Source organism: Vipera ursinii, assembly GCF_947247035.1.
Source record: "Vipera ursinii genome assembly, chromosome: 5".
In the NCBI taxonomy this organism is placed as follows: Eukaryota; Metazoa; Chordata; class Lepidosauria; order Squamata; family Viperidae; genus Vipera; species Vipera ursinii.
This window is the reverse complement of record NC_139518.1, coordinates 63,737,850-63,751,130: the sequence shown is the minus strand read 5'-3', so window position 1 is coordinate 63,751,130 and position 13,281 is coordinate 63,737,850. Positions and strand designations below refer to the sequence as shown.

Here is a 13,281-nt window from a genome sequence, read left to right as displayed (position 1 = left end):
CCGCGAAGCCATCCTGGAAACAGTGAGGGAACGGCCCCCACTGCCTTGGCCCTGGCCCAGAGACCCTCCTTCTGCCAGAGACCCTCAGATCTGTCCCACTCCTGCCCAGGCCCCCATAGGCACCCTTGATGCAAATGATATAGAGCTGGCCATGCCCACCCAGTAGGCCATACGCACTCTAGCCACACCCACCCAGGCCATATCCACCAGGCCCCCTGAGGGCAACCGCAATGCTGATGCGGCCCTCAATGAAATTGAGTTTGACACCCCTGCACTAGAGCATCTAGGGAGGGACTCTTTTCTTCTTCTTTTTGTAGCAGCACCAAACTACGGAAAGTGGATTCCTTCGATAGATTTTAGGAAATTATTGAAAATGCAGATTTTATTAACAGCATTTCAATAATGTCACCAGTTCCTCTCGTTATTCTTCTTCTCTCCCACTTCAATTTTAGTTTTGCCATTTGAATTGTATTTTGTTTTCATTCTGGTTTTTTTACTGTAATATTCTAACCATCAACAGTCCGAAAGATTGTGATAGTATAAAAATCAAATAAAATCACACTATACTTAGCTCTGAGTCCCTAGGGAGAAGGGCAGTATAGAAATCAAATAAAACTAAAACTAAATAAACTAAACCGTTTTTATTTGCTAATTTCGTTTAACCTACAGTAAATTAAAATTAACTTCTTTCCAAATCTATTACCTAGCTACTTTATGAAACTATGAAAAGATGTGAAGAAGCAGTATATAAAAAAGGAGAAGTCAGCTTAATGGTACTACATCCATGTGGAGAGAAGTAAGCAGTGGGGTACCACAAGGCTCTGTCTTAGGACCAGTACTCTTCAATATCTTTATCAATGACTTAGATGAGGGAATAGAAGAAGAATTCATCAAATTTGCAGATGACACTAAACTGGCAGGAATAGCCAACAGCACAGCAGACAAGCTCAGGATTCAAAAAGATCTTGACAAAACTTGAACAATGGGCCCTAGCCAACAAAATGAGTTTTAATCTGGAGAAAAGCAGTTTTACATTTAGGCAGGAAACCTGGCTCAAACACAGTAACTGTGAGAGGGACCTTGGAGTCCAAGTGAATGATCACTTGACTATGAGCCAGCAAATGTGCAGCTGCTGCCAAAAAAGCTAATACAATCCTGGGTTGTATAAACAGAGGCACAGAATCAAGATCACACGAAGTATCAGTACTGCTTTATAAAACTGTAGTGAAACCACACCTGGAATACCACAACCAATTTTGGTCACCATGCTACAAAAAAGATGTTGAGACCTTGCAAAAAGTTCAGCGAAGAGCAAGTAAAGGTGATCAAAGGCTGGACACTAAAACATATGAGGAACGGCTGCAGGACTTGGGTTTGGCTAGTCCAGGGGTAGGCAACCTTGGCTCTTTTATGACTCATGGACTTCAACTCCTCTGGGAGTTGAAGTCCATGAGTCATAAAAGAGCCAAGGTTGCCTACCCCTGGGCTAGTCTAAAGAAAAGAAGAAATAGGGGTGACATGACAGCAGTATTTGAGAGGCTGCCACAAAGAAGAGGGGGGTCAAATTATTCTCCAAAGCACCAGAGGGCAGGCAGGACAAGAAACAATGGTTGGAAACTGATCAAAGAGAGAAGCAACCTGGATTAAGGAGAAAGTTCCTAACAGTGAGGATAATTAACCAGTGGAACAGCTTGCCCTCAGTCACTTGTCTGAGATGGTATAGGTTCTCCTGCTTGAGCAGGAGGCTGGACTAGAAGACCTCCACAGTTCCTTCCAGCTCTATTCTACTCTGCTCTGCTCTATTCTATTTTTAGGCATTGTCCCATCTTCATCAAACAACACAGATCTGGCCATTCTGGGGATGGCTTAGCAGTTTTTCCGGAAGTATATAATCCAGGGCAAGGAGTGATTCGTACAGTATAGTCTAGCCTTGGAGCAGACTTTCTTGGAACACTGTCTCCAGAGACAGAACATTCTGTATGCATTTTTCAGGTATCTACAAACATTTCCAAGCACTCCACTTTTCTGTGAAATAATTTTGAGAAATTTGCTTTCTCAAATAAACATCTGGTAAGCTTTTAAGATGAATGTTCTTTATTATTTTGAAAATGCTCCAATTTAAAAATAAAAGTCAATAGTATAAATTCTGATTTCAAAAGCTACATTTGCAGGTCATTCACAAGAAATAACCAAAGATGGCTACTTGTATCTCTGCTGTAGGGTATTTCATTTTAAAAAATATTTTATCCAATTTTGTTTTGGGAGTTTCTAACAATAACATAGACATAAAATATTTTATCAATGAATTTATCAATTTTATTTATTAAATTTATTTGCTACCCATCCTGCCATTATGACTGAAATAAAATAATCAAATCTTTAAATAGAAAAGACGCACTCAGGTGGAATATATCACCAATTCTTTGCAGAAAGAATTCTAGGGGAATATTTAGATGTCTTAAGGATTCACGGCTTACATCCCACCCACCCCCCAAAAGAAATTTCTAAATTCTATGATTTCAAATTTCTGGTAAATTGTGTGAACATATTTTTAAAGATACATTATTTAAAATACAAAGTTTTCAGTATGAAGACTAGTAAAGTTTAGACAAATATATACATATATAAATAAATATTGTTATGGGAGCAAGAGCAATTCTTTACTTAAAATATAAATAATCAGCTGTTCAATCAGATACCTGTATTGCAGACTGCCTCAAGTCTGCAACTTTTTTTAATGCTGCTCGTGGTGAGTTTCCACATGGCATGCTTAGTCTTGCTGGAATGGCCCCTTTTTTAAGTGGTGAGTTTGGAGGTAAACGCTTATCAAAGAGTTCAGGACTCAGTTGGCAACCAAAAGACACTCTCTTCCTCTTTCCAAGCGTCTGGACTAGAAAATCTAGCTCTTTACTTCTACGCTTTTGAGGTGATTTCTTAGCCTCTAGAAATGAAGAGTAAATTATATCAAAGTGAACACATTGTCTTACAACATCAATACAATTAAAAAGTTTGCACTCTGAATACAATTGCTTAATTTTAAAAACATCTAGAGATTCTCAGTCATCCAAGGTCAGTTATCCCACTGACCTGGTGCTTTTTCACAAGGCAACTGGACTTCGGGTTTTTTTGAAGACATTTCACTTCTCATTCAAAGAAACTTCTTCAGCTTTGACTGGATGGTGGGGGAATGGAAAGATTTATACTCCTTGTAGAAGGCTGGTCATTTGCATTCTTTTAAAGCAGGCATGTCAAACTGCCAGCCCGCGGGCCGGATGCTTCACAATGCAACCACACCCTCCCCATTGCCGGCAATGGGGGAAAAGTTGAGATACATCGCGCGACGTCACAAGTTTGACATGCCTGTTTTAAAGAGTAGTTGAGACCACCTGGAGATTTATCTGTCATCAGGGTCACTTGAGTGGTGTAAATGGGGATGGAGCCTTTGTTGGAACTGCTGGAAGGACTGTGTTGTAGACTGGATAGATAGTCCTTTCAGCAGAAGAAACAAGGAAGTCCAGTTCCCTCGTTAAAAAGCACCTTTGGGTTAATTTTTAAAAACTCTATAAACCTTTTACACTTCTGGTATCAATAGTTTCAATCGTAATTAAGGCACTAACATTTCCAACAATTTAATCTGTTTCTAGTAACCATGTCAAACAAGCCAATTAACTGACAGAAAAAATAAGCTGATTAACAATTTGTTTTATCTTAACCAAAGTTACTGGAGACAGCAACTAGCAATGATATTTTTTTTTGTATAAAAAGAAACTATATTTACCTGACTTTTTATTAAGTGGACGTAACAAATTCATTTCAAAACCAGCATTAACCTCGGCTGATGTTTGGACACTGCTTTCATAAGAACCGGAAAAAGTAGGTATATCATTTTTCATATTAACATTCCGCTCATGGTCTTTTATTCCTATTTTATTTTCATTTGTGGGACATTCTGTTTCCAAGGTTCTTTCAGGAATTTGATTTGTCATTATTTCACTGGTTTGGGGAAGATCTGAAGGGATGAGTGATACTTTATCTATTGCCTCTGTACACGAATACTCACTTGAAATATTTTTATTTAGTTCAATGTTGTTATTGCAGCTTTTACTTGTATTAAAATGAAGTGAACTGTAAACCACACTAGAATTTCCATCTTCTGAATCTTTCAGATTCAGAGCTGTTTCTGTGACCAATTCTCCATTTTCATTTTTGTTAGAATATATACTTCCAATCAAAATACCAGATTCATGCTCCTGCCCACTAACTTGTACGGGGCACTCTTCCATTTCTCCCGAGCTCTTCATCTTGTTCAGTGAATCTATTTCAACCCATGACCTTCTGGACTTGGAAGATCTTCGAGAGTTTCTAGAACACGGACTGGAGTAATTTTGTATACTCTCCCTGCTAGACTTTGCTTTGGGCATAGTATTTTCTACAGATGTGAAAGCATCTGTTAAGTTAAATTTGTTAAGGCACGTAGCCTTTTTTGTATAGTCCATCGGCACTGTACAATGTGATTCAGGGAAATGCTGTGCACTCTGCTGATTTGCTTTAAAATGCGCATTCTTATTAGCACTTCTGATTATTTGGTCTTTTCCCATTTCATTATCTTCTATGTCGTGAAAATCTGACTGATTTGTACCTTCACATTCTTGTTTCTGTTGTATATCACAATTTTGAGTACTTGATGATTTTTTGGAGTTCTTCTCTTCAAATACTGGCATTGGACTTGTTACAATACCACTCTTTTCTTGAATGTTACTATCTTCAGAATGTTCAATTTTAGTCAAATTTGCTCGACTCACTGTAAACCTCCTAGATCTTGAGTGAAATACATCTTCCAGCAAAGTCTCATTACCAGTATTTTCCTTTACATTGTCTGTGCCATCTTCACGTTTCATTAATTCATAAAGTTTGCTAAAAGGAGACAATTCACCTGCTTTTTCAGTTCTTTGCATTTTGTACTTAAATTCAGGTGCACTGTATTGTTTTTGAAGTCTTTTCTCACTTCTTGTAGGAGAGCAAGTTTCAAGTTTCTTGCCTACAGGAATATGAAACAAGTAGTTTTTTAAATCTATTTTTAAACTATTTTTGAAGTGTTATACAGATCAGAAAGTAATTTTTGAGGAATTAAGCAAAGATTTACAAATCCTTAGAAAAAAGTGCTTCACAGCACACAGCATTTTTTTTTCCACATCAGAAAGCAGTCAACTTTTTTCCAGCCTCAAGCAACATCTTTTTAAACTGCTTCCAACAATCTCCACATACTTGTGACTGCCCGTTTTGGAAATGTTCTCAATAGTAACAGCCAGAAATCATTTAGGAAGCAACTACATGAACCTAGAAATATATACTACTTTTGTGATCATAAGAGATGTGCTTTGGATGGATCTGCATACATTACAATTTACCTCCTTGAAAGGATTTGCACAATTCTCTTAAGTTCAAGAAATGAATCTTACAGAAGCTAAATTTTATTTGTAATTGCCTAACAAAGGTATAAATATATGCAAGCAAATTATTAGTAAGTTTCCAAATCACTCTCCCTTACTTTAAGCATGGTTCTAATCAGAGAATTTTAAGGAATAGATGTGTTTATAAGCTATTTTATGAAAGTTACTTAATGGCAAGAAAACATATGGGTCATTCTCTAACGTAATCAGCTGTGAAATATTATTTCTAATATAATTTTAAGACTAGCCTGTTTCTCAGCTCTTAATTATCATGACTTAGTATATACTCAGAAACTGGGTCACTTATAGGTTCAGAAAATAATTCATTAATTAAACCAAATCCATTCATGTATTTTAACAATTCCTAATGGTTGCTTCATTTGTTTTACACTAATACATTCTTTTTTAATAAAGTCATTAATATAGTGAAGCACTTATAGAAAAAACAAATTAATTACCAACCAGTAAGAGAATTTTGGTAATCTGAGTTTTGCGTATGTAGCAAGTCCGTCTGTTGCATATGCTGTACTTGAAGAATCTGTAAAATTAAACACAATGCAATAGAACAAGGAATTTAATATTTATTTTAAGCTTGCCATTTAAAAAAAACAGGTTTCCACTGGTAACTTCTTAGAATAAATGATTGAAAGATAATGTACTATTTCATTTATCTCTTATCTGAAGCCAAGAGTCTATAATTGTCATGACTATCTCAACACTTTAGAATTTTGAAATGAATTTTAGATTTTAATATGGACATTCATTGGTAAACCATTACTTTGATTTCCAAAACTCATGAGCTTTCCCAAAATTAATGGACCACTACTTCAAAAGTGCTATGTATAAGAACTAATTTACAGTGAAAGAAACATATTTACAGTTGTTCTCTGAATGTAAGTGCTAAGCATGTAGAATCTAAGGCTGCAATATTATAATACCATTCAGGAAAATTCCAATGAAGATTAGATTTTGTACATATAAAACTAATGCACTAACTCCCTTTCTTTTTCCTTGTGGAAAACATGAGTAACAGACCAGAGAAAATCTCTTAATTTTCTAAAGCCCAACACCAATATGAAATGTTGGGTTTTCTCTAAATTATAGTTAAATATGTAGAACAGAATAACTAAGTGAAATGTAACTGGTAATGACCAATTACTAAATCAAGCCAAAGAGTAACATACCATTTATTTCTACATTTTTATTACTTCCCCCTTCCCCAAATTAAAGAAAATATGATTTTTATTTTACCTGTAATGTTTCCTTCTCTTGAGATCTAGAAATTCTCTTCTGAGGAAGTGAGGGAGGTGAATATTCAAACCTATTCAAGTCCAAAGATTGCTTAAATTAAAATTAATTCAACTTTAAATTATTAACTTTAAGAAGTTATTAAATCCACTTTATTGAAAATTGTTACTGTTTTCATCTCCAACCCTAGTACAATATTAAACTAATAGTTTATTTACTCTTTATATAACCTGTTTTCCTATTTGGGGAGTTTCCCCATCCATCAAATTATTTTAAAATTTCCTGATCTTCAGGTTTCTAAAAATCACTAGTTGACACAGCCTATTTCTAGCACACCCGTATTTGATTATATTGTTACATACCTGAAAGAACGATCAATAATTGTCAGTATATCTCCATGTTTTAAGTGTGTGGGATCCTGCAAGTGATTCCCATTTAGCTGTGTTGGATTCGCAGAACTCAAGTTAAACAGCACTGCCTAAAAATAAATTGGAATAAAACATATATATCCAGATCAATCAATAAAAGACAAATCCAGAAATATTAGGATTGCATAAGTACCAAAAATAATAATACATACTTCTTTATTTTCATTGACTTCAATTTTACAATGTTCTTTAGAAACTTGAGGCAGCTGGATTCGAATATCACATTCTTTTTTCCTTTAAAATAATTACAAGATTATCCATTCAAATTATATAACTATATGCTCTTATACACACATCTCTTAAAATATGCAACTGTTGCTGAAAATGCATTGAGACAAGCTGATTTTTAGGTTGATTTTAAGACCTTCTAAAACACGTTTACATTTTTGATTGGACAAATGTCTTGCATATACACTGAAGCAGATCAGATCCATTATAAGTGACATACACTGCACAACTATATAAATTACATAGAAGTCACAACAAGAGTCTGAGAAAGTAAGTTATGACACCCCCTGAAGTTCTGCTATAAAAAAGGCAGTCCTACATCACAATTACATAATGAAAACCCTATACAAATAAACCCCTTACCAATTTAGTCTTACCTTCCAAACAAACATGAGTTTTCAGTGAGCGGAAAATAAGTTCCATCAGTCCCATTTCTCTTAATAACAACAATTTTCCCAAAAACTGGCATTTTCACATTTGTATCTCACCTCTAAGGAAAAAAATATATAAAAATTACTGCAGATTTCAACGTACCTTGGTGACAGTATGTAGAAAATTCATGGTCGTGCATAACATTTGCTATCTCAACTAAGGTCACAGGTATTTTGAACAGAAAAAATGTTACATTATGTAATGACTACTGTGAAAGTGTGTTTTAAGTCTATAATGAAGTTGCGGCTGTCATAAAGCATTGTGCCACTTCCCCTGGTCATGTGACCTGGGTGCTTGCAACCTATTTGCACTTACAAACAATTGCCAAGCGCCTGAGATCATGCGGTCACCATCTACCATCTTTTCTGCTGGCTTCTCCAGAAAGTCAACAGAGACTTACTTCAACAGTAATTTGTTTATGATTGTTGACTACTCAGATAGGTACAAGCAAATTTTTAAAAATCCAGAAAATTAAATTTTAAGAAAAATCAAGAAAAATCCAAAACTTTTCTTTTTTGGGTCCCGGAACTTAAATTTACTCGTTTTATTATCTTACATCTGGATTAGAACTATAGTTAGCGATCTCAGTGGCTTTAAATATTAGACGAGTATTCCCTGTGCCAGATAATCCTTTTAATGTTGTCTGGAATGAAAATGCAACATAGGACAGAATGGTTGGTTGACTACATTGCTCCCCAATGAACTATTTCCAACAGAATGTTCAGAGACCTTAACAGACTTGGACCTTGACAGCCTGAACTACTCCCTAGGACTGGTCATGGGTGTCAAACTCGATCGTGTCACAGGACCTATTGAGATTTTGCCTTTGCAAAGCCCGGGTGGGCATGACCTGTGTGTGATGCATCCGGCCCATGGGCTGCCAGTTTGACACCCCCTAGGTGAAGATGATTTAATGTATCCTGGAGCTGGGAGGGCACCTTGGGACATCAGAAAAAGGGCAAGAAAACTGAGAAGCAGGCCAATGTGCAGTGTGAGTAGCAAACTCGTAAGTGGTGTGTCTGATTTTAAGTCTGACATAACCCGCTTGCTGGGGAAGTTTCCTGCATGAACTGCAAGTTTACATTTCTCTACCTACAATTGTACCTGTAAAAGAAAAACAAAGCACAATTTAACCCAGAAACTGAAGCCTTCTATACCTCCTTAATAGAAAGGAAAAAGCAACAAACCTATTTAATTGAAAACACTAATATTTTTCTAACATTTAAAATGGAACCTTCAACTAGGTTCACCTAGTACAGGGGTAGGCAACCATGGCTCTTTTATGACTTGTGGACTTCAACTCCCAGAATTCCTGAGCCAGCTCTGCTGGCTCAGGAATCCTGGGAGTTGAAGTCCATGAGTATTAAAAGAGCCAAGGTTGCCTACCCCTGACCTAGTAGTACCAGCAGAATGCCTGTTTTGTTGTATGTGTTAGATCAGGGGTGTCAAACTCAATTTCATTGAGGGCCGCATCAGCATTGCGGTTGCCCTCAGGGGGCCGGGTGGGTATGGTCAGGGTGGGCGTGGCCTACTGGGTGGGCGTGGCTAGAGTGCATATGGCCTACTTGGTGGGCGTGGCCAGCTCCACATCATTCTCATCAAGGGTGCCTATGGGGGCCTGGGCAGGAGTGGGACAGATCTGAGGGTCTCTGGCAGGAGGAGGGTCTCTGGGCCAGGGCCAAGGCAGTGGGGGCCCGTTCTGTCACTGTTTCCAGGATGGCTTCGCGGGCTGCATGAAACCACTTCGCGAGCCGGATCTGGCCCCCCGGGGCCTTGTGTTTGACATGCCTGTGTTAGATTAAAATAGCAAGCCAATCACACCACATGAAACATTCTCAGAACGGCTTTATTTTAATGGAAATTGGTGTAAAACCAGTATTGTTCGATGACAGGGTAAAAGTACCTTACAATGTGGACAAATTATCTTGAGTTTGGACCACTGACACCAGTCACTTTCATCAGCTTGAAATGTTTGGGTAATCCAGATGATTTCACAAACCAGTAGCCAAATCCAAGGATAAAGCCACTCAGAGCTACCTTATGGCATTTTGTAAGCTACTGTCTCGTGCCGATATCTGCTGGGAGAATTTCATGCCCATAATCGTATACTCCACTCACTGCAATTTGTCCTACATCAAAACCTCGCTTCCTTCTCCACACAGCGCTCAGCGAACCGCAGGCAGGATTCTAATTAGAACCGTAACCGAGTAACTGCCGTTTATCTGGTAAGAAGGCACAAAATCACTTCCTTCATTTATTGCCCTGCTTTCATCTTAAGCCATTTAAGTTCTTTTTTTAGATCGTACGTTAGCAAAACTAAATCCTTCTCTCAGATCCAGTCCAAGGATCGGTGGATGCCCCGTAAGGGGGGGCCACGTGCGAGCTAAGCTCGGCTAAATAAACCGAGGAAGCCCACCAGCTTTCTTTCCCTTCTTTTAAATCCCCTGTACCGTTCGGCACGTCTCAATTGCCCTCAAGCCCGAGCAGCCTCGCGTCGCGATGGGAAACTCCCACGGCGCCTTTCTTTCCCCGCGTGCCCGATTCAAAGGAGCCCCTTAACTCGCTTCAGGGCACATCTCGCCCCAGAACCAGTCAGCCCACCCCGCCTTGGCTCCTCTTCCCAGCACCGCTGCCTTCAGCAAGTCAAACCCCCCCCCCCAAAGAAAGCCGAGCCTCCCTCGCACAGGCGCCGTTCTCCCCCGGAGCGAAGAGCAGCCCCTCACCTTTCACCACCACCACCACGCGCGCCAAATTTCTCCTTCCGCTCATTCAAACCGACCGACTCCTCCCCGCCCGCTGAAGCTTCGAAGCGTATATCCTTCCGCTGACTCTCCAGACGGCTCCAAGCGGGAGACCAGCGGCTGATTCTTCCGTCGCTCTCTGTGCGACCGGACGAGGAGGAAAAAAAAAAAAACGGGTTACCTGGATCCCCGCTCTCCCGTTTGCCGATCCAAACCTTGGATTAGCCCCGGAGTTTGTTTAAGCGCAAGCTTAATCCCCAGCTGTGAATATGGTTTGTTGTTTTTTTTTCAAAAGAGCTCGGCGTTCTCGGATTGGTCACCGTGTAGTGATGTCAGCGCAAAAGTAAGCCAATAGGGAGGGAGTCCGGACGGACTTCGATCTTTCAAACAGACGTTTAACACAGATTGAGGTGGTTGTTTTTTCTTCTCTGGGATGTTTCCCGCCAAACGGGGATTTTATTTTTGCCAGATCTGTGGCTTACTGAAACCTGAGAAAGTGAGGATGTGAGTTCCTCTCTTGAAAACCCATCCCATCCTGAATTCAGGTTTGGTATCTGCCGTTATGTCTATTTTTTTTTACTTTTAAGTCATTTGAAAAGCAAAGAGTGTTGTTGGTCAGTATTTAGAGTATTCGATTACAATGTTATCATTAATCCATCTTTAAACTCTGTATAGTACTTTGTGGGAAGTCAGCCCCCCCACCCCCCAGAGAAGGAAATATTAACAAGGCAGAATATTATATTTCCTCAAATGATCTAAAAAAGGCAAAATAGCATGCCCAGTTTTTCTTAATAGCCCCAAGTGTCCCTCCACCAAGCAGAAACCAGCTCTGTAGAAATGCAGATATCATAATCTTGTCAGAAACATTGGAGCCAGGAAGCTGGGATTAGAAAGACAAAGATCCATAGAATCAACAATTCCTCACACCAAAAATCCAACAGTCATCAGCCACAGCCCCAGGGAAGCAGAATATGACCTTTGGGACATAATAGGATTAACCCACCACCATCAGAATACCAGAAGGGCACACTCAGACTCAGGTCAAAGTTCATGCCACAGGAACAACTCCAAACAAAAGCCCAAGAAGGTATAAAAACCTACTCCCTACTACATGTGGTCAGTTTTTTTTCCAGAGACATCTTTCTATCTGGCTATCAATAAACTGCAACCTTCTTTCTAAAGCAGTCTCTATATTGTTTATTCTTGGACTGGACCCTGATGAAGATTTTTCTTTCAACTTACTTTTGCACTCTTTTGCTTAGGAAGGCTTCTTCAAGCACATCCAAAAATGCAAAAATAATAATAATCTACAAATGGACCAGCTAAGTTTAGATGACTTTATACTCTTTGCATGCTTTTTGTTCCTACTGATGTTGATACCTATATATATGATATTGTATCTTCAAATGTTACCTGACGATACAATCTACTGAGCAAAGATGAATAGAAGGAAAATGCAGATCTAAAGTTAGTAATCCACTATCAGTGTTGCTGCAGATGATACCACTCTAATGGCAGAAAGTGAAGAGGAACTGAATAGTCTCTTGTTGTGAGTGAAGAAGGAGAGTACAAAACTTGGGTTGAAACTAAACATTAAGAAAACCAAGATCATGGCATCCGGCCCTCTCAATTCCTGGCAAATAGATGGGGAAGAAATGGAGGTAGTGACAGATTTTATTTTCCTGGGCTCCAAGATCACCGCAGATGGGGACTGTAGTCAAGAAATTAAAAGACGCTTGCTCCTGGGGAGGAAAGCCATGGCAAATCTAGACAGCACACTAAAAAGCAGAGACATCACCCTGTCAACAAAAGTGCGTATACTCACGGCTATGGTCTTCCCAGTTGCAATGTATGGCAGTGAAAGTTGGACCATAAAAAAGGCTGAGCGCCAAAGAATTGAGGCCTTTGAACTATGGTGCTGGAGAAGACTCCTGCGAGTCCCTTGGACTGCAAGGCGATCAAACCGGTCAGTCCTAGAGGAGATCAACCCTGACTGCTCTTTAGAAGGCCAGATCCTGAAGCTAAAACTCAAATACTTTGGCCACCTAATGAGAAGGAAGGACTCACTGGAGAAGAATGCTGGGAAAGATTGAGGGCAATAGAAGGGGACGACAGAGAATGAGGTGGCTGGATGGAGTTACTGAAGCAGTAGGCGTGAGCTTAAATGGACTCCAGAAGATGGTAGAGGACAGGAAAGCCTGGAGGAACATTGTCCATAGGGTCGCGATGGGTGGGACACGACTTTGCAACTAACAACAACAATCAGTGTTGCTATCGCCCTCTCTCACATCCACTCCCTAGTCTGTTTTTAACTTTCCACAGGTTTACATTAACGTATAAACAAATTTAGAAGAGGCTTATTTCAAAACATGTTTAAATTATGTCTTTATGAACTGAAGCCTTTATGCCAGCAAATATTCCTATTGAAAGAAGGCAATGAAAGAGTTGCATCATGTATGAAAAATTAAAACACAGAAATTTTTTATCCTCATATTCCTTTCAATCTTGACAATCATTCTACTGTGCAGTCCACTGGAACAAAACTCTCAGTGCCAGAAGTATTCTAAGCAAATAAACACTAGAAACATTTTATTTACTACCATAGCAAATAATATGAACTTAAAACAAGCCTCCCTGCTAGGACTTTACCAGTAGATGGGATAGTACTGCTGAATACCCTCCATTCTAATAAAAGTTTTAATACATGATTTTTAAAAGTAGGCAATTTGGAAGAAAGTTCAAAATGTTCAACAC

The 13,281-nt window shown here is 39.0% G+C and overlaps 1 protein-coding gene across 1 annotated transcript in view; it reads right to left on the bottom strand.

Annotated features, from left to right (window-relative positions):
- The window catches only part of MKI67 (marker of proliferation Ki-67), a 31,394-nt gene extending 21,457 nt beyond the window's left edge, over positions 1–9,937 (bottom strand). The window contains exons 1-8 of the mRNA XM_083364896.1: positions 9,901–9,937; positions 7,732–7,844; positions 7,279–7,360; positions 7,061–7,176; positions 6,702–6,771; positions 5,913–5,988; positions 3,779–5,038; positions 2,700–2,941 (exon numbers count right to left, since the gene is read on the bottom strand). Coding sequence (XP_083221022.1) covers positions 2,700–2,941; positions 3,779–5,038; positions 5,913–5,988; positions 6,702–6,771; positions 7,061–7,176; positions 7,279–7,360; positions 7,732–7,823 — 1,938 coding nt within the window. The 5' untranslated portion in view covers positions 7,824–7,844; positions 9,901–9,937. The remainder of the gene's footprint in view (positions 1–2,699; positions 2,942–3,778; positions 5,039–5,912; positions 5,989–6,701; positions 6,772–7,060; positions 7,177–7,278; positions 7,361–7,731; positions 7,845–9,900) is intronic.
- Positions 9,938–13,281: the final 3,344 nt, after the last annotated feature.